The sequence below is a fragment of the Eriocheir sinensis genome, chromosome 29 (assembly GCF_024679095.1).
Source record: "Eriocheir sinensis breed Jianghai 21 chromosome 29, ASM2467909v1, whole genome shotgun sequence".
Lineage (NCBI taxonomy): Eukaryota > Metazoa > Arthropoda > Malacostraca > Decapoda > Varunidae > Eriocheir > Eriocheir sinensis.
Window position 1 is genome coordinate 5,750,002 of NC_066537.1, and position 20,349 is coordinate 5,770,350.

The 20,349-nt window shown below is 41.1% G+C and overlaps 1 protein-coding gene and 2 long non-coding RNA genes across 22 annotated transcripts; 1 reads left to right on the plus strand and 2 right to left on the minus strand.

The window, feature by feature from the left end:
• Positions 1–399: 399 nt before the first annotated feature.
• LOC127004879 (E3 ubiquitin-protein ligase RNF170-like) lies at positions 400–11,308 on the minus strand. 8 transcript variants are annotated; one of them, XR_007758084.1, is made up of 7 exons: positions 10,900–11,045; positions 9,557–9,633; positions 8,509–8,652; positions 8,061–8,134; positions 5,330–5,461; positions 4,364–4,748; positions 400–4,019 (listed from the first exon to the last, which is right to left on the minus strand). XR_007758084.1 is itself a non-coding variant. In XM_050873086.1 (6 exons), exons 3-6 carry the CDS (start codon positions 8,606–8,608, stop codon positions 4,482–4,484), a joined length of 573 nt encoding a protein of 190 aa, XP_050729043.1. In that variant the 5' UTR covers positions 8,609–8,652; positions 9,572–9,633; positions 11,173–11,235; the 3' UTR covers positions 400–4,481. The 8 variants fall into 8 exon arrangements, 5 of the variants coding, with proteins under 5 accessions (XP_050729043.1, XP_050729040.1, XP_050729039.1 ...); XR_007758083.1 differs by having other exon boundaries at positions 4,137–4,748; XR_007758085.1 differs by lacking the exon at positions 400–4,019 and adding an exon at positions 4,121–4,136.
• On the minus strand, positions 400–19,240 carry LOC127004883 (uncharacterized). Of its 13 annotated transcripts, none has more exons than XR_007758102.1 (2): positions 19,230–19,240; positions 400–3,793 (listed from the first exon to the last, which is right to left on the minus strand). It is a non-coding gene; the product is annotated as an uncharacterized LOC127004883 (long non-coding RNA). The 13 variants fall into 13 exon arrangements; XR_007758101.1 differs by lacking the exon at positions 19,230–19,240 and adding an exon at positions 19,140–19,150; XR_007758100.1 differs by lacking the exon at positions 19,230–19,240 and adding an exon at positions 19,095–19,105.
• On the plus strand, positions 5,473–9,702 carry LOC127004882 (uncharacterized). The gene is made up of 3 exons (XR_007758089.1): positions 5,473–5,884; positions 6,244–7,066; positions 9,581–9,702. It is a non-coding gene; the product is annotated as an uncharacterized LOC127004882 (long non-coding RNA).
• Positions 19,241–20,349: the final 1,109 nt, after the last annotated feature.

Here is a 20,349-nt window from a genome sequence, read left to right on the forward strand (position 1 = left end):
CAGTTATTTTCCCTCTTCTATTTGTCTTTTATTCTGTTTTATCTCTATTTCTGCAGTTATTTTCCTCCTCTTCTTCGATTTCTATCTTTTGTTCTGTTCTATCTCTATTTCCACAGTTATTTTCCTCCTCTTCTTCTATTTCTATCTTTTGTTCTGTTCTATCTCTATTTCCAGAGTTATTTTCCTCCTCTTCTTCCATTTCTATCTTTTGTTCTGTTCTATCTTTATTTCTGCAGTTATTTTCCTCTTCCTCTTCTATTTCTATCTTTTGTTCTATTGTCACTATCTTTACTGTAGTTTACCTCCTCTTCTATTCTATCTTTTATTCTGTTCTATCCCTAGTCTCCATGTACAGCTATTTTCCTCTTCTTCTATTCTATTCTATCACTATTTCCACAGTTTATTTTTTATTTTTTATTTTTTTACGTTGCTGCCTATTGCGCCAGTAGGCATCTTCCCGGTGGGGCCTGATGGTCGGCCCAAGGCTTCTTCCAGGTGGGGCCTGATGGTCGGCCCAGCCCGTTCTGGCGCAGGCGAGTGTTTATAGTGGCGCCATCTTGCATTGGCTCATGCTGCCCCCCGGAACTCGTTCTTGATTCGCTTGGACGGCTTCCTCTAGAGTCCGGGTTGATGGGTGGTCTTCAGGACAGCATGTGGGTAGTTTTATGCCACTCGGCGGTGACTGAAAAATCCGAGGTGGTAGCGCGGGGAGTCGAACCCGCGTCGTCCATCACGCGGTGAATGTGGGCCCAGTACGCTACCAGTTCAGCCACCGCCTACCCTAAATTATTTTCCTCTTCTTCTATTCTATCTATTATTCTGTTCAATCACTATCTCCATATTAATTTTCGTCCTCTCTAATACCTCCATAATAATTTTTGTCCACAGTTAATACCTCCAAAGCAATTTTCCTCCACAGTAATTTTCCTCCATATAGTAATTTTCTTTCAGTTATAGCTCCACATACAGCAACTTTCCTCCGGTCATATAGCTCAACATTTTCCTCATTTTCCTCCACACTATAATTTCCCTCCTCAGTAATTCCTTGATTCATACCAACTTTCTTCCACTGTAATTTTCCTCCAGTTATAGATCACATTTTCCTCATTTTCCTCCACACTAACTTGATTTCCTCCACAGTAACTTTCCTCCTATAACCAACATACCCGAATACAACCTCGCCCACCAGACCAAATTAACCTTATGATAAAAAAGGGACACTCATAACACGTTTGAAATAAATATATGTATCTGAACCGCATAACACAGCAATAGTACAAAGTAAGTTAATTAAAGCATCATAAAAAGCATGGATATACAAATAAGGTCTCAGTGACTTTATATATAACCCACGCATGCACACCGCGGATTAAGCCGTTAACGTAGCACTCTTAACTCTTGGAAATAATTAAGACAGGTATACAATTAGATAAAAAATTTGTGATATCTTAAAACTCCATATCAAATAGTGTCTCAAAGGGAGGAACTTCAACCTAAACATCAGTGAAGAAAATAAAACAACCTGAAAGTAATTACTCTTTGACGTACTAATCTTTCCATGTCCTTTTGTGCGATCTCGTATCACACCCACACCCACACGCACACACTAATGCAGTCCCTCCCCTTCAAGATCAGCTATGTAGTAATAATATAACAATGCAGCACAGAGTTTGGGGTAACAAGTATACATATTGCTAGCTGAACACAATCATAAAGGATATAAAAGTTAAGATGGAAAGGAGTTTAGAGAAATCCTCAGGTTCATATCCTTTTCCTCTCAAAGGGACTCAATTCCCTTCACTTACTTCACCCAGTCTTGATTTGAGCTACCTCTATATGTATAAAATAAGTCCCCTATTCAAAACTGCATTGATTGTACTAAGATTTTCCTGATTTTAGTGATGTTCTTAGGTTCATCTGTTCTCCTAGTCTTAGACCAAATTTCACACCATTCAGTAATTACTTCAGCCATCTCTAACTGATTTTTGCTACTACTTCTACATGTAAAAATAATTCCCATATTTAAAACTGCATTGAATTTACTAAGGTCTCCCTGATGTTCCTTCTCCTCTCAATCAAAACTCTACACCATTCAATAATTATTCCTTCACCCAGCTCTGATTTTTGTTTCTACTTCTACATGTAAAAATAATTCCCATATTTAAAATTGCATTGAATTAACAAAGATATTCCTGATTTTCCTTATCTCAGTCCAAACTCCATACCATTCAATAATTCCTTCAACCATCTCTAACTGATTTTTGTTTCTACTTCTACATGTAAAAATAATTCCCCTATTTAAAACTGCATTGAATTTACAAAGATATTCCTGATTTTCCTCCTCTCAGTCCAAACTCCATACCATTCAATAATTCCTTCAACCATCTCTAACTGATTTTTGCTACTATTTCTACATGTAAAAATAATTCCCCCTATTTAAATCTGCATTGAATTTCCCAAGACTTTTATAAGTACGTATCTGAATAAAGCTGAATGAACATGGCCAGAATACAAACCTGAATGCCATTATAGAAAAAATAGACCTCTGATAGATAGATAATGGCACCTTGTTGGTAAAAAAGCATGATAGATGATTTGTTTTTCCGTACATATAAAATCATTCTAGCTATGCCCTAAGAACACGAACACCCAAACACACATACACACACAGAAGGACATTAAGTAGAAAACCTGTTAATTATATATACAAGGAGTGTTCTGAGAGAGGTAAGTATTATTATTGAGTGACCTGTTCGTCGTGCAGCATATTTGTGAGGCTTGTTTTAGTAGTACGGTATCAAGTACGTAGTATATTGACAACTTTCTATCCAAATATCAACCCTCTCTTTTGGCTACACGATTCTGTTTACTACTTTTACAGGAGAAGCACTTAGACTTATTAGTTTCCGCCCTTGAGCTGCTTCCTCTACTGTAAACAGATAAAGAATAAAATGGACTCAATGAAGTAATCACAGTTTTTACTAATATTACCACTGCAAAATTCCTTCCTTGACAAGACTGTATACTCTCTGTTATGCCAAATGAAGTTGCTTACACTTATAAAGGCTCGCAATGACCACTTAACTGATCTCATAACTCTGCCCACACTGCCTCAAGCTCCATTTTGTGCTGCCCAGGTAAAGAATGCACACCTGGGTCACTAATCAAAGGTATGCCAGTCTTAATGAGCAGGAATTTGTGCTTTCTGATACCAGACTTTTAACAGTATGATGGAAAACGAGAAAAGGTCTTAGCACGCTGCATCCCATCTCTCTCCTCCTCCGATGGCTATCTATAACATACAGACTAAGCCAATTTAACACTCGCTTAACAACATTCCTAGAGGCTACTTTAATATCCGATGAATCACTAAATACTGTTCTGCCATTGCCACCCTTAACAATGGCAATGGCATCCAAAGTTACAGACAAATAGAATCACCAAATTACTCACTACTCCCTGAAATCACATACCACCATCACAATCTTACTAACCGTATATACCTAACAAGTCATGCTCTTACAGTGTATATCTTATTGCCTTTTGAATTAACTTTCCTTCCTCTTGTAAATGTCTAGCATCAGTATTGTATGTAAAATAACTTTGTGCAGGTGAATGGCGAATATATTGTCATTTTTAATATCTTCTTTCTGTTTAGCTATCTGTCTTGACCTGACCTTCACTTTTATCTCCTTTTCTCCTTCCTCCCTGTTTCTTTGGTTACAACTCTGTTACGCGCTAGTTAAAATCGCTTCGCTTCACAATAACCTCAAACTATCAGTAGTGCTACATACTGACTTCCATTTCCTTTGCGAAGACCCAAAACACGTGAATCAACCTAACCATTCCTCTTTAATATGGCCTTGCATTGTGCTATAGCCTATAAGTCTCCCGGCCTCCCCTACCACACAAAAAAGGGCTCTTTACCGCTTACCGCAAACAGTCCAAAACATCCACCTCACTACCAGTCCCGTTATAAATATAGTCACGACCGCACAAGACCATTCCTTCCTCATAACCTTACACTGTGCTGACCCCACAGAAAAGCCCAGTCGACCAACTCAACCATTTCGACCACCCTGACGCTACTCCTTATTCGCCACGACCGTATAACAAGACAATTCCTTCCTCATAACCTTACACTGTGCTGACCCCACAGAAAAGCCCAGTCGACCAACTCAACCATTTCGACCACCCTGACGCTACTCCTTATTCGCCACGACCGTATAACAAGACCATTCCTTCCTCATAACCTTACACTGTGCTGATCCCACAGAAAAGCCCAGTCGACCAACTTACTCAACCACTTCGACCACCCTGCTGCCACTCCCACGACCGTATAAGACCATTCCTTCCTCATGACCTAACACTGCCCTAACAGACCCAAGAAAACAATGCCTCTTTACCAGTATAACCACAAACAACCAAACCGACCACTTCGACTGGGACTTCGACTACCTCCCCGACATCGAACTCCCGCGCTACCAGTCCCTGTTCGCCACGACGGTACGGTAGACGATGCTGACTTGGATGAGGATAATGATGATGACCACCACATCGTCCGCCAGGCCCAGCAGACCCAAAAAGGCCTCAGGGATGATGTCAATGGGGCTGACCACGTACAGGACGGCCATGACCACGGACAGGATGACTCGCAGCTTGAAGGCCATAAGGATACCCCGCCACGTGAAGAGCTCGGCCCAGATGTGGCGTAGGATGGTGGGTAGGTCCTGCAGCTGGCCATACCACTGTAGGAGAGAAGAAGGATGGAAAGGCTGCCATTAGAGAGAGGGAGGGAGGGAGGTAGCAGGAATGAGAGAAGGAAGAAAGGAAGATAAGATGCAAGGAAGGATAGTGAGAAAGAAGTGCATGAAGGAAGGAAGGAAAGAAAAGAAGGAATGTCAAGAGAGAGAGAGAGAGAGAGAGAGAGAGAGAGAGAGAGAGAGAGAGAGAGAGAGAGAGAGAGAGGAATGAATGAATGAAAGAAAGAAAGGAAGAAAGAAAGGAAAACAGGAGGAAAAGCGAATGGAAGAAAGAATATAAAAAAGAAGAAACGAGAAATGCAGGAAGGAAAGGAAAGAATATGTTAAGAGAGAGAGAGAGAGAGAGAGAGAGAGAGAGAGAGAGAGAGAGAGGACACAAAGACGAAATCAAAGAAGGAGAGGAAGAAGGGAAGAATAAAGGAAGAAAAGCAGAGAGAGAGAGAGAGAGAGAGAGAGAGAGAGAGAGAGAGAGAGAGAGATCCGACCAAATTCGCTTAATCTTCCATCAATCCAGTTCAAAAGCCTTCCTCGCTATTTTAAACGCCTCCCATTACGTATATACTCACGGATCTCGGGTGTTGGGAGTACATGCGGTTGTATTCCTGCACCTGAGCCACCACCCTCTCCCTCTCCATCACTGCCTGCACGTCCGTCGCCATCACCTCCTCCTCGGAAAAGCAAGGCAGCAGCAGGATGATCTGAAACACGATTATACGAAGAAGGTAGAGATAGGAGAGTAGATAGTAGAAAGTTAGAATAGACAGTAGAGTAGTAGATGTTTTTACGCAGCATTGAGTATTATAGAGTATGCATATTGGCCTGGAAGATGATCTGAAACACGAATATACGAAGAAGGTAGAAATAGGAGAGTAGATAGTAGAAAGTTAGAATAGATAGTAGAATAGTAGATGTTTTTACGCAGCATTGAGTATTATAGAGTAAGCATATTGGCCTGGAAGATGATCTGAAACACGAATATACGAAGAAGGTAGAGATAGGGGAGTAGATAGTAGAAAGTTAGAATAGACAGTAGAGTAGTAGATGTTTTTACGCAGCATTGAGTATTATAGAGTAAGCATATTGGCCTGGAAGATGATCTGAAACACGATTATACGAAGAAGGTAGAGATAGAAGAGTAGATAGTAGAAAGTTAGAATAGATAGAAGAATAGTAGGTGTTTTTACGCAGCATTGAGTATTATAGAGTAAGCATATAGGCCTGGAAGATGATCTGAAACACGAATATACGAAGAAGGTAGAAATAGGAGAGTAGATAGTAGAAAGATAGAATAGACAGTAGAGTAGTAGATGTTTTTACGCAGCATTGAGTATTATAGAGTAAACATATAGGCCTGGAAGATGATCTGAAACACGAATAGTTAATAGACAGTAGAATAGTAGATGTTTTTACGCAGCATTGAATATTATAGAGTAAGCATATAGGCCTGGAAGATGATCTGAAACACGAATATACGAAGAAGGTAGAGATAGGAGAGTAGATAGTAGAAAGTTAGAATAGATAGTAGAATAGTAGATGTTTTTACGCAGCAATGAGTATTATAGAGTAAGCATATAGGCCTGGAAGATGATCTGAAACACGAATAGGAATAAGGTAGATAGTAGAATGGTAGAATAATAAAATAAATAGTAGAATAGCAGATGTTTTTACTACCGTTACCATAGAGCATCATAGAGATCAAAGAAGCATAGGGTAGCACGATATGGAGCGGGTAGGTCGTAGAATAGTAGAATAGTTGACGTTTTTACTATCATAGGCATCCATAAAAATTTCAACAGGACGATGATCTGTGAAACACGAACACGAATCAAGTAGGTACGGTAGAGATTGATTGACAGTTTATTGTTGCAAGTACACAACAAAGGAGAAGGGAGGAGAATGCCAGAGAAAATTATAAAGGGCGCATTATAATTGGTTTTGTTATTTAGTATCATTATTATCATTAGTATCGATTTGGTATATTATTAGCCTATTGTTAGTGTAGGAGAGGTAGCCCCAAGTTCCCCACAGATAGGAGGAAGGAAGAGGAAGAGAAATGCATCCTGTCACGCTCACTCACTCACTCACGCACTAACACGACTCCACTAAGCTTCAATAATTAAGGCTATACAGTATCATTTTAACCTGTGCAGTGATCAGAAAACCCGTTAAACACTCCATAAGTTACTCTAGCATGCCGCGGAGGTCAGAGATAGGCGTGACACAGCATGAAGAGCCATCAGAGGCCTTCACTATCTGCTGGTAAGGCCCCGCACGTGTTCCTTCCACAGGTGACGGGGTGACAGGTAGATAGACCCGTGTTTGTTGTTTGTTGGTTTTGTGAGGGTTTTACTTTTAAGACATTGAGGAGTTTTGGGCATTTCCAGTAGTAGTTCTGTGACCCTGATTCTCAAAACTACGCATTAAGGGCCCAAAACTACGAACTAAGCCTTTGTGAATTCGGGCCTTGGTGGTAGTTTGACCCTTCTTCTGTACCGTAAACCTCAAGAAACACTAATTAAAACACGACTGACTCCCTCTTTGACCTTTATAGCTGATGTGAGAAGCGAGTGTCTTATAATACCGGCCACTCACATCAGCAATTTTTAAAGGTCAAATAGGGGATCAGTCGGGTTCTAATTAGTATTTCTTGAGGTTCACGGTACAGAAGAAGGGTCAAACTACCACCAGGGGAAGTATTTTGAGGTTTCACAGCTACAGAAGAATCAACTTCTCCAGAAGTAGTATTTTTTATTTTCTTCACAACAGAAGAAGGGTCAAACTACCACCAGGGTCATCGAACTACTACTGGAAATACCCAAAACTCCTACGAAAGCCTTGTCAAATATGTGAACTTGGGCGAGTAAATGTTTTAAAACACGACCCATTATTCAAAGGGTACAGAAGAAGTAGCACAATGAGTAACTCTCGCTGGTAAAGATTCCGTTCGTGCAGTTTTCCTACATGACCGACTAACGTTGAATGCTTGGTGGTGTGACAGGTGCCCGGGTAATTGTTAAGAATACGACCGCGTTTTTCCCATTCCAGAATTCTTTCAAACTAACACTATACAGTTACATATATAGATGTGTGCCCTTGCCTGTAACACTTTTATATAACTTTTACAAATCCAAGCTGTTTTAATCTGATACTCATTTAAATTTAGCCTAGCATTTTTTTTTGCCCACTAGTGTATGTAGTGTATGGGAATATGTAGATTATATGAATGGTGTCATGAATGCAATTTCACAATAATATAAATAATAATATTGATTACCTTTGAGGAAAATTGCATCTTACCTCCTGCCTGCAGTAGGGACAGAGCATGGGTGAGGTAGAGAAGTTGGTCTGCCAGTACTGCATGATGCACCGGGCTGGGGGTTGGGAGAAAGCCTGGCTGTACTCATGCAGGGAACCATTATTAACAAAATTTTTCTTCAATAAGTCTAATTATGATAAAAAACAGGCTCTTGTTTCAAACTTAACAAGGCTATGAGCTAAATTCAAGTTGGGATTTCACAATACAGTACTACTAAATTTTTACTAGATTGTTTGTACATTATTGAATAAATAAATAAAAATAAATGATATAGATAGATAGACAGAAGTACTGAGCTTTTTTTTATCATTTATCTCGTTCCTATTTTAATTCTTTAAAAATAGCCTCATATCCTCCACTATTTTCTATTTCCTTGGACAGTTAAAAAACAGTCCCACCATCTAGCCTATGTCCCCCTCAGCCACTCACCACAGTACACATGGCCACAGTTGGTTTCCACGGCAAACCTTGCCGGGTCCATACATATTGGACAATCATTTTCTGAGGCTGACCTCCGCACGCGCACCATCTCTGTGCTGGCAAAACGCAGAGAGAGGTGTCGGCGTGGCTTCCCTGCAAAAGGAATCACCGCATGTTGTATTAGAACCAGTGTTTGTGGCAAACATGTTGATATGATGCATGCTTAGTCTAGGCTTAGTGAAAGGAGAGGGAAACTTATTTAACAGCAAATATAGGGGTAATTTTCTAATATTTTAGTGTATGCATGTAATAAATATACTTTCTGAACATTAAACTCCACAGACATGGAACAACATGCTACAAATTCATGAATCTTTAGAATGCTTCTCAAAAGACTGAAATTCATATCCTAAAAGGGAGAAACAAAAGTGACCCTCGATAAATGAAGGCACTGAAACATTTATACAGTATAGTGAAGAATGCCAGACAGTGAGGTGCAGGATGCAGTGTGTCTTTATCTTTATGACATGAAGAAAGGAGCTGATATGTCATTAATCTGCCATGCTTTTAAGAACATGCATTGTAAAAGCTGTAATCAGAGAATGGAAATGTGCATAGTGGAAGCTGTAACAAAGAAATGCATTATGATAGCTGTCGTTAGAACATGCATTGTGGTTGGTACTTAGAACATGCAAAACTGGAGCTGTAAGGAAGATATGCATTTTCAAAGGTGTACCATGGAAGCTGTAGTTAGAACATGCATTATAGATAGAAGCAGAGAGATAAGTAGCATGTCATCACCTTCGTAAACAAACTGGCTTAGTGATTTTCTTCTATTTTTCAGGAAATAAAATTGTTACTGTCATAATATAAGCAGAAAAGTTAAGGCCAATATTAGAACACACACACCTTAGAATGGCAATGTCAATTAGTATACCAAAAGGTGCGCCAGATGATAGGAAACTGAATTGGTCAAAAATCTGGAAATCACTGAAAAATGACTGAGTTTGTTTATGAGGGTGACTTTTCTACCTTCCCTCCTGATCACCTGACTGACCCCTGTCTCTCCTACCTGCCACAGGGAGGGGATCCAGCGTGAGAGTCCCCAGCCAGGGCAGGTGTGTGGCGGTGCACCTGTGGAGAGCCAACACTGACGCCACTAATCACAGGTAAGTCTTGACGAGCTACTGTGACAATTTTTTTCTCTATGGAGCAACAGGTAAAAGTGAGGGGATTTTTTTTCCAACTTTCCTGAGGAGTTTTAGGTAAGACGTTTCTGGAATTAGATTTGATCACTCTTTTTTAATGTTTTTTGTGGCATTTTTTTTCTACGATTCTATGTATGTCAGGATTTTTGGGGTGTTTTCCTTGTTTTCTGTACCATAAAAAGAACAAAATACATGGCTGTGCTTTATATCTTGGAAAGCAGTTGAGAAAATTATGGTGTAAGGGAATTTTTTTGAAGCAAGTAGGATGCAAAAAGTAAGAGCTCACCAGGAACCTTGTCAAATATATATCTTTAGCTTCTGTATTGAGATTCGGCATGTTGTCACAGTGAAGAGATAACACCAGTCCATGTGTGGGTATTGTTGACATGTGTGGTTGTGTCAGTGCATCAGTGCCAAAAATATAGTGTGACAAGCAATTATTTTTCACTTCAGTGGTAGATTATGGAATAGCTATTTACTGAGTACTGTGTGGTTGTGGTCTGGGTCTCAACAGCACCATATTAGCAACAATAGGTTACTTTACGTTAGGTTTAGGTGAAAATCTGTTAGTGTATTAATAGAACAAATCAAATGGTGATAACTACATGACATAAATTTATTTGCCGAGATACTCAGTAAATAACTACATGATATTGATTGTATTCAGTGAGCGTATTCGGTAAATTGCTTCACTCTCTAGATTATCAGCCAGTAGACACCAAGAACATGATTATCACCTCAGAAAAAGCAATTTGTGATGATATGTTTTAAAAGTTGATTCCCACAGTGTTCTCTCAAATAAAAAAGAGTGGGTGTAATTCTGTATTTTTACCAGGAGAATTGTCAAGCACTGTGTGAATTTTGGTGAAGTAGTAGAGTAATAGCGATGAAACAACCCAACACCTTAAAAAAAAAAAAAAAAGTCCCCATCACACTGCCTCTGAGAACTGTCAAGCCTCACACAGACAAATATGGTGGAGTAGGGTGAAGTGGGTGTAATTCTATATTTTCACCACAAGAAGTGTCAGCATTTGGGTGAATTTTGGTGTAGTATTAGAGGAACAGCAATGAAAGCACCCAACACCTATAAAATACCCCAGCACACTGCCTCTGAGAACTGTCAAGCCTCACACAGACAAATATGGTGAAATGGGTGTAATTCTATAGTTTTACCCCAAGAAGTGTCAAGCACCTGGGTAAGTTTGGGTGTAGTACAGTAGTAATAGAGATGAAAACACCCGGCACCTTAAAAAAGCCCCCAGCACACTGTCTCTGCGACGTGTCAAGCCCCACACTGATGTCACGACACCCAACACCGTGCATAAATAAACACCATCATCACCACCACCACCACCACCATTGCATCACCTCCCGTCACCCACTCCAAAACCGTGATGCATTAACCCCAGACGAGTATTTTCCCACCATTTATCACATACTCAGAGGTTTCTATTTATTGACGTACCTGTTTGTGGCCCACGGCGGGCTTGGGTGACAGGCCTGGGGTCAGCTGGGGGGCCCGTCAGCTGATCGGAGGTAAACAAACGTCGACTGGGAGACTGCGATTGGATGAACTTTCAGGGCTAACTTGTCTGTTACTGAATGGCTGCTCGTTGGGAGCTTATTGTAAGGTAGGTGTTAAGTTAGGGGACATTTGTTATAGCTACGCGTGGCCTCGGTGCTCAGCTCAGTTACATTGCCCGGGTATTAGTAGCTGGGCTTGCTAACCATTGCATCACTTTCCTCTTGTGAAAACGTTGAAATGTCGGATGAGGGATAAAACGTTTGGGCTGGTGTATTTATAAATGGGGTTACCGTTGTTATTATTATGTAAATTTAAGTGAAGAAAGCGGGGGGAGGGGGGGGGATATATCTGTCTGCCCTCCTATATACACCACAACTTAACCCAAACCGAATCATATCTTACCCTAACCCTAACCTAACTCAAACCTAATCCAAACCCAACATAACCTAACTCTAACCTTAACCTAACTCAAACCTAACTGAAACATCACCTACCCTTAAAACCCACACCTAACCTAAACTGAACCTAACCTAAACCTAACCAAACCTAACCCAAACCTAACCTAACCTTAACCTAGTCTAAACCTAACCCAAATTTAACCAAACCTTAACCTAACCCAAACCTAACCTAACCGTAACCTAACCTAAACCTCACTTAACCTTACCCTAACCCAAACCTAACCTAACCGTAACCTAACCTAAACCAAACTTAACCTAACCTAAACCACACCTAACCTTACCCTAACCCAAACCTAACCTAACCTAACCCAAACTTAACATAACCTTAACCATTGCTCAGTGATAAAATGGCTAGTCGGAAAGGGTGCGTAGATACAGTACAAGTAATCAGGTTTCCCCTACAAATTGCCGTTTTCTCGTTGTTGCCGTAGATGCTATATGGGTGTCACTACTTGCAACTGCATAGAAAATTTACTGGAGAATCCCATATATAATATTAATTGCCTTAACCACCACCACCAGCAACAACATGTACGCAAAGATAGATAAGTAGGCAGATTAAAAGATACTTAAATAGATACATAGATAACCGAGATAAATGGATAAATATAGAGTGATAAACAGATAGACTACTGAAGAAGGTAGCCTCGTTTAAGCCAACCTCCTCTGACGCATAATCTATTCCACTTATGTTGCCGTTTTCTCATCTTTTTCCTCCTCCTCCTCTTCCTCCTCCTCCTCCTATTCTTAATCCTCCTGCCTCTGACGGTGGAAGGAGAGAGAAGAGTTAGGGACGGAGAGAAGAAAGTTAGGAGAGGAGGGAGAGAACAGTTAAGGTAAATGAAGAGAGAGAGAGAGAGAGAGAGAGAGAGAGAGAGAGAGAGAGACCCGAAATGCGATGTTGGGAAAGCAAGGAAGCAAAAAGTAAGAAAAATAAGATGAAGGAAAACATGAATAAGTGAATAAATAAAGGAAAAGAGAAAAGTAATAACGAAAGAAGGAAAAGCGAATGCAGGAAAGGATATTAAGGAAGAAAGGAGAAGTGCAGGAAGGAAGGGAAGGAGGAAAGAAGGAAGGAAGGAAGGAAGGAAGGAGGGAATGTAGAGAGAGAGAGAGAGAGAGAGAGAGAGAGAGAGAGGTACAAAATTAAAGAAGGAGGGGAGGAGGAAGAAGGGAAGAATAAAGGAAGGAAAGCAGGAAGCAAGCGTCGCAAAGAGAGAGAGAGAGAGAGAGAGAGAGAGAGAGAGAGAGAGAGACGGAAGGCATTAAAACAGTGAGAGGAGGGAAGGAAGGCAGGAAGGAAGGAAGGGAGGGAGAGAGGGGAAGAGAGAGAGGGATTAAGAACAGGAGGACGAGGAGGAGGAGGAGGAGGAGGATGAACCAACGTAAGAGGAAGAATATAAAGAAGGAGAATTAGAGGAAAGACCAAGAAGGGACACCAAGAATGAAGGAGAAAGCGATAAAGGCGAAATGAAGGAGAGAGAGAGAGAGAGAGAGAGAGAGAGAGAGAGAGGGAGGGGAAGGGGAGAGGTAACATTGTTGTGTATATGATCAGATTAAATGAGAATGAAAATGGCTTGTTCATTTACATAAGAGAGAGAGAGAGAGAGAGAGAGAGACGTGCGGTATCTCGGTGAAAACAAACTTCTCACGTTTACTCTCTCTCTCTCTCTCTCTCTCTCTCTCTCCTTAATTGTGTCATTAACTCTTTTTGTTTACGAATGATCCGTGTAAGATAATCGTGCTCTCTCTCTCTCTCTCTCTCTCTCTCTCTCTCTCTCTCTCTCTCTCTCTCTCTCTCTCTCTCTCACTCTCTCACACACACACACACACACACACACACACAGCCACTCTGTTAATGTCTATTTCTGGCTGTCTGACCGATTCTCTCTCTCTCTCTCTCTCTCTCTCTCTCTCTCTCTCTCTCTCTGACTTTCATCTACCTTCGCATACATTTCTGAAAAGAACTTTTATTAATCTGCCAAAAACACTCAGAGAGAGAGAGAGAGAGAGAGAGAGAGAGAGAGAGAGAGAGAGAGAGAGTGTAGGTCGTCGTGGCAACTGTATGCAATGGGGAAACAAGGAAGGAGTGGGAGGAGGAGGAGTGGGAGGAAGAGGAAGAGGAAGAGGAAGAGGAAGAGGAGGAGGAGGAGGAGGAGGGAGAACAATGATGAAGCAAAGGATAAACAAGAGGAAGGACGAGGAAGGGGAGGAGAAACTTTCATGGAGGAACTGAAAGAAGGACAAAAACAAGAGGAGGGGGAAGAGGAAGAGGAAGAGGAAAATATAAGGAAGAGGGAGAATGGATAAAAGGAAGCTAAAGATGGGATGAAAGAGCATATCATAAAGAACGATGGAAAAGAGGAGGAGGAGGAGGAGGAAGAAGAAGAAGAGGAGGAGGAGGAATAATAATAACAGGAGGAAAGCCAGGAAGAGAAAACAGATTGGAGTCGACGTCGAGAGAGGAGGAGGAGGAGGAGGAGGAGGAGTCGATGGAAGAAGAAGAGGAAGAGGAAGGGGAGATGGAGGGGTAGAAAATGGAGTAGGAAGAGGAGGAGGAGGAGGAGGAGGAGAAATCGAGAGTAGGAGTCGATGGAAGAAGAGGAGGAAGAGGAAGAGGAGATGGAGGGGTAGAAAATGGAGTAGGAAGAGGAGGAGGAGGAGGAGGAGGAGGAGAAATCGAGAGTAGGAGTCGATGGAAGAAGAGGAGGAAGAGGAAGAGGAGATGGAGGGGTAGAAAATGGAGTAGGAAGAGGAGGAGGAGGAGGAGAAGGAATGATAACAGAAAGAATAACAAGTATCAGAAAAGGAGGAGGAGGAGGAGGTGGAGTGTGAACAGGAAGAGGAGAAAGAGAAGAAGTAGGAGAAGGAGGAAGGATGAAGAAGTAGGAAAAGAAAACAGACCAAGAGAATAAAAAAGTAAACAAGAGAACCAGATACCAATAACAAGGATAAAGAAAAGAGGAGCAAAGAGTAAACAAAAGGAACAGAAGAGTAGGGAAAAGTAAAGCAAGAGAAAGCACACTCGACCCCACGAACCAAAAGAATAAGACCAGAGAGAATCAGAAGAAGGAGACAGCCAGAAAGCAAGAGGAGGAGGAGGAGGAGTAGGGAAAGAGGAGTAGAGTAGAGAAGTAGGAAGCAGGAATAGGAGTAACCCTTAGGAGTAGGAGTAGGAGTAGGAGTTCCCTGTGTGCTGCAGTGGGCGAATATATTCCTCTCACAAGAGTCTATCTATATGCTAATAGGCCAACTGTGGAAGCCTGGTTATGATAAGGTGGAGAGAGAGAGAGAGAGAGAGAGAGAGAGAGAGAGAGAGAGAGAGAGAGAGAGAGAGAGAGAGAGAGAGAGAGAGAGAGAGAGAGAGAGAGAGAGAGAGGTGTCCCCTTCTCGAAAGCATTCCCGTTTATCGCAAAATATAACTTTGAATAAACTTTAATCTATAATGCGTTTTGATAAGGGCAAGTTTTATTTTTGGAATATATACTTTTTGACTCTTCCTCCTCCTCCTCCTCCTCCTCTTCCTACCATATACTTACCTTCCTCTTTCTTTACCTCTCTCCTCCCTCTTAGCTGTTTTCCTCTTCCTCTTCCTCTTCAATTTCTTTCCTCCCTCCTCCTCCTCCTCCTCCTCCTCCTCCTTCCTATCGTTTACCTACACCTTCTTCCCTCCTTCCTTACCTCCCTCCTCCTCCATGCTATTTGTCTTCCTCCTCTTCCTTTTCTTCCTTCCTCCCTCCTCTTCTTCCTCTTTATCTTCCCCTTTCCTTTCTTGTCCTCCATTATTCTTTCTTCCTGTTCCTCTTTTTCTTCCTTTTCTTTCTCCTCCTTATAAGCTGTTTGTCTCCTTCCTTTTCTTCTTCTTTTCCTTCCTACTTCTTTTTCTTTTCTTCATCTCTTTTTCTTCCTTATCTCTCTTCTTATAAGCTGTTTGTTTCCTTCCTTTTCTTCCCCTCTACTTCCTTTTCTTTTCCTTTTCTTTTTCTTCATCTCTTTCTTCTTTTTTCTTTTTTTCTTTTCTTCTTCCTCTTCTTCTTCTTTTTCCCGCAATGATACTTCCTGCTCTGCTTGTCCATCCCTTTTCCTAACAACTTTCTTCTTCTTTGTGTTTCTCTCCCTCCTCCTCCTCCTCCTCCTCCTCCTCCACCTCCTCCTCTTTCTCTTCCTCCTCATTAAAGATAAATACTTAATGTCATGTTTTGGTCATCTTTCCTCTAAATTACTGAACATTAGAAGCAGTTTACAGCTACTTGCGTCTTCTCTCTCTCTCTCTCTCTCTCTCTCTCTCTCTCTCTCTCTCTCTCTCTCTCTCTCTCTCTCTCTCTCTCTCTCTCTCTCTCTCTCTCTCTTTGTTTCCTTCCCTCCCCTTCCTTCCTCGCTCAACTTCCGTATCTCGCTCTTCTCATTTCTCCTCCTCCTCCTCCTCCTCCTCCTCCTCCTCCTTATTATCTCTTCATCCTCTCCTTGTTTCCTTCCTTCTCTCTCTCTCTCTCTCTCTCTCTCGCTCTCTCTCTCTCTCTCTCTCTCTCTCTCTCTCTCTCTCTCTCTCTCTCTCTCTCTCTCTCTCTCTCTCTCTCTCTCTCTCTCTCTCTCTCCTTCCCTGTCTTCCTCCATGCCTTTGTTCCTTCCTTCCTTCCTTTCTTCCTTCCTATCTCATGCATTAATTCCTTCCTGCCTTCTCTTTAATTTCTGTTTTATTCTCTCTCTCTCTCTCTCTCTCTCTCTCTCTCTCTCTCTCTCTCTCTCTCTCTCTCTCTCTCTCTCTCTCTCTCTCTCTCTCTCTCTCTCTCTCTCTCTCTCTCTCTCTCTCTCTCTCTCTTCTTTGTTGGTTTATACGGTCCTCCTCCTCCTCCTCCTCCTCCTCCTCCTCCTCCTCCTCCTCTTCCTCTTCGTCTTTATCCTCTTTTTTATTTTGTCCTTCCACTCCCCTCGTTCATTCTTCCATGTCACTTGGTTTCATCTCTCTCTCTCTCTCTCTCTCTCTCTCTCTCTCTCTCTCTCTCTCTCTCTCTCTCTCTCTCTCTCTCTCTCTCTCTCTCTCTCTCTCTCTCTCTCTCTCTCTCTCTTTAATTCTCTCTCCCATTCTCTCCCCCTCTCCCTCCTCCCCCTTCCTTCTATTTCTTTTTCTTCTTCCTCCTTTTATTTATCCTTCCTCTCTCCTTCCTTTCTCCGGTTTTCTTCTTTCCTCGCTTCCCCTTCCCCCTCTCTCATCTTTATTATATATCTCTCTCTCTCTCTCTCTCTCTCTCTCTCTCTCTCTCTCTCTCTCTCTCTCTCTCTCTCTCTCTCTCTCTCTCTCTCTCTCTCTCTCTCACCTTCCCTTTAAACATATTCCCCTCCTTTCTCTCCTCCCTTCATCCCTTCTCTCCCAGTTCCCTCCATCTTTTTCTCTCCCTCCCTCCCTCCTTCCCTCCCTTCCTCCTACAATACATCGGAACATGTTAGTGTAATTTTTTTCTTGTCCATTTTTTTTTTCTCTCCACTCTTTCTCTCTCTCTTCATACACGAATAGAGAGAGGAGGGAGTTTAAAGGGACGAATGGAGGACGAGGAGAGGGATAAAGGAGATAAGAGGGAAGGAGAGAAAGTAACGAAAGGAGATGAGAGAAGGATGATGATTATAAATAGATAGATAGATAAATAGATACATAGATAGATAGGGAGGTAAAAATATATATAGAAATGATATTCTCACACACACACACACACACACACACACACACACACACACACACACACACACACACACACACACACACACAGAAAGAAAGCAAGGATTAAACTACTGTGCTTTATGTTATTGTTCTTTTTGCTCTCTCTCTCTCTCTCTCTCTCTCTCTCTCTCTCTCTCTCTCTCTCTCTCTCTCTCTCTCTCTCTCTCTCTCTCTCTCTCTCATTTTCCGTGGTTTGTATTGGTTTTGTAATTGGCTTATAAATTGAGGCGCTGTTTGTTGAGAAGGAAAAGAGGTTGGAGCTGCTATTGTGTCCTTTCTCTCTCTCTCTCTCTCTCTCTCTCTCTCTCTCTCTCTCTCTCTCTCTCTCTCTCTCTCTCTCTCTCTCTCATTTTCCGTATTTTGTGTCTTTTTTTATTACTTCTAAACTTTTGCTTGGACAGAAGTGGCCGTGTGTGTGTGTGTGTGTGTGTGTGTGTGTGTGTGTGTGTAGTAAATTGCCATCCTTGAGAGAGAGAGAGAGAGAGAGAGAGAGAGAGAGAGAGAGAGAGAGAGAGAGAGAGAGAGAATATTAAACGTAAAGACTGAAGCTGTAATACGAATTTTTACTTCAAGACTCCATTAAAAATTGTGCTTCCTTGTAAGCCAAAAATAAGAATTAAAAAACAACAACAGAGAGGAAATTACGAACAAAAAATAAAACAAAAAAAACATCAAAAAAAAAAAAAAAAAAATATATATATATATATATATATATATATATATATATATATATATATATATATATATATATATATATATATATATATATATATATATATATATATATATATATATATATAATAAGTGAAGAAAAACAACATACAAGCAAACAAAGACTACGTGTAATTTCTCTTCCTTATTTCAAAATCAGCGACGACGACAGCTCTTGCCTAGTCACGGGAGAACGGATTGGACACATAAAAGATGAAAAAAATCAATAAATAAATCATCTAAAAACCCGACTTAAACTGTCACGGGAACATAAAATGCCTGGCGCCCCGACGTATTAGTTAAGTGTGTGTGTGTGTGTGTGTGTGTGTTAATGAAATGGGGCGCGCGGCGGAACGGGAACGCGGGAACGAGATGCGGGAATATGTTCGTTTTCACCTCGCGTATGCTACTCGACTTCCGTACACTCGACTTCCGTATACTCGACTTGCGTATACTCGACTTCCATATACTCGACTTCCGCATACTCGACTCCCGTATACTCGACTTCCATATACTCGACTTCCGTATACTCGACTCCCGTATACTCGACTGGCGTATACTCGACTTCCATATACTCGACTTCCGCATACTCGACTTCCGCATACTCGACTTCCGTATACTCGACTTCCGCATACTCGACTTCCGTATACTCGACTTCCGTATACTCGACTTCCATATACTCGACTTCCATATACTCGACTTCCGCATACTCGACTTCCGTATACTCGACTTGCGTACACTCGACTTCCATATACTCGACTTCCGCATACTCGACTCCCGTATACTCGACTTGCGTATACTCGACTTCCATATACTCGACTTCCGCATACTCGACTTCCGTATACTCGACTTGCGTACACTCGACTTCCATATACTCGACTTCCGGATACTCGACTTGCGTACACTCGACTTCCATATACTCGACTCCCGTATACTCGACTTCCATATACTCGACTTCCGCATACTCGACTCCCGTATACTCGACTTCCATATACTCGACTTCCGCATACTCGACTTCCGCATACTCGACTTCCATATACTCGACTTCCGCATACTCGACTTCCGCATACTCGACTTCCGTATACTCGACTTCCGTATACTCGACTCCCGTATACTCGACTTCCATATACTCGACTTCCGCATACTCGACTTCCGCATACTCGACTTCCGCATACTCGACTTCCGCATACTCGACTTATCCGGACGTGCATCGGGATCAATTAAGAGATATAAAGTGTCCCCTTGTGTAAAGCGTTCCCTTCATGCTGGTACATCCGTGTGGCAGCGCGGCGCGACCAGGGACAGCGGCGGTGATGGCTTGTTGGAAGAATAACTAGGCGCGGAATCATCAAAATAGAGGTTGATAGATAGTTAGATAGATAAATAGATAGACTGATGACAGATATATAGATAGATTGACTGAGATAAATAAATTGTTGGTCTTCTCTCATATGATTTGCGTTTCCTGGACTGTCTTTTACTTTACTCAGTTAGATAGAGAATAATTAGACTCGGAATAATTAAAATAGAGGTAAATAGATAGGTAGATAGATAAATAGATAGACTGATGACAGATATATAGATAGATTGAGTGAGCTAAATAATTTGTTGGTCTTTTTTCTCATATGATTTGCGTTTCCTGGACTGTCTTCTTTTATTTTACTCAGTTAGATAGAGAATAATTAGACTCGGAATAATTAAAATAGAGGTAAATAGATAGGTAGATAGATAAATAGATAGACTGATGACAGATATATAGATAGATTGACTGAGATAAATAATTTGTTGGTCTTTTTTCTCATATGATTTGCGTTTCCTGGACTGTCTTCTTTTACTTTACTCAGTTAGATAGAGAATAATTAGACTCGGAATAATTAAAATAGAGGTAAATAGATAGGTAGATAGATAAATAGATAGACTGATAGATAGACATAGATAGATTGATTGAGAGAAATAATTTGTTGGTCTTTTCTCTCATATGATTTGCGTTTCCTGGACTGTCTTCTTTTATTTTACTCAGTTAGATAGAGAATAATTAGACTCGGAATAATTAAAATAGAGGTAAATAGATAGGTAGATAGATAAATAGATAGACTGATAGATAGACATAGATAGATTGATTGAGATAAATAATTTGTTGGTCTTTTTTCTCATATGATTTGCGTTTCCTGGACTGTCTCGTTTTATTTTACTGAGTGAGATAGAGATAGGTTTGTAATAAGAAAGAAAATAACC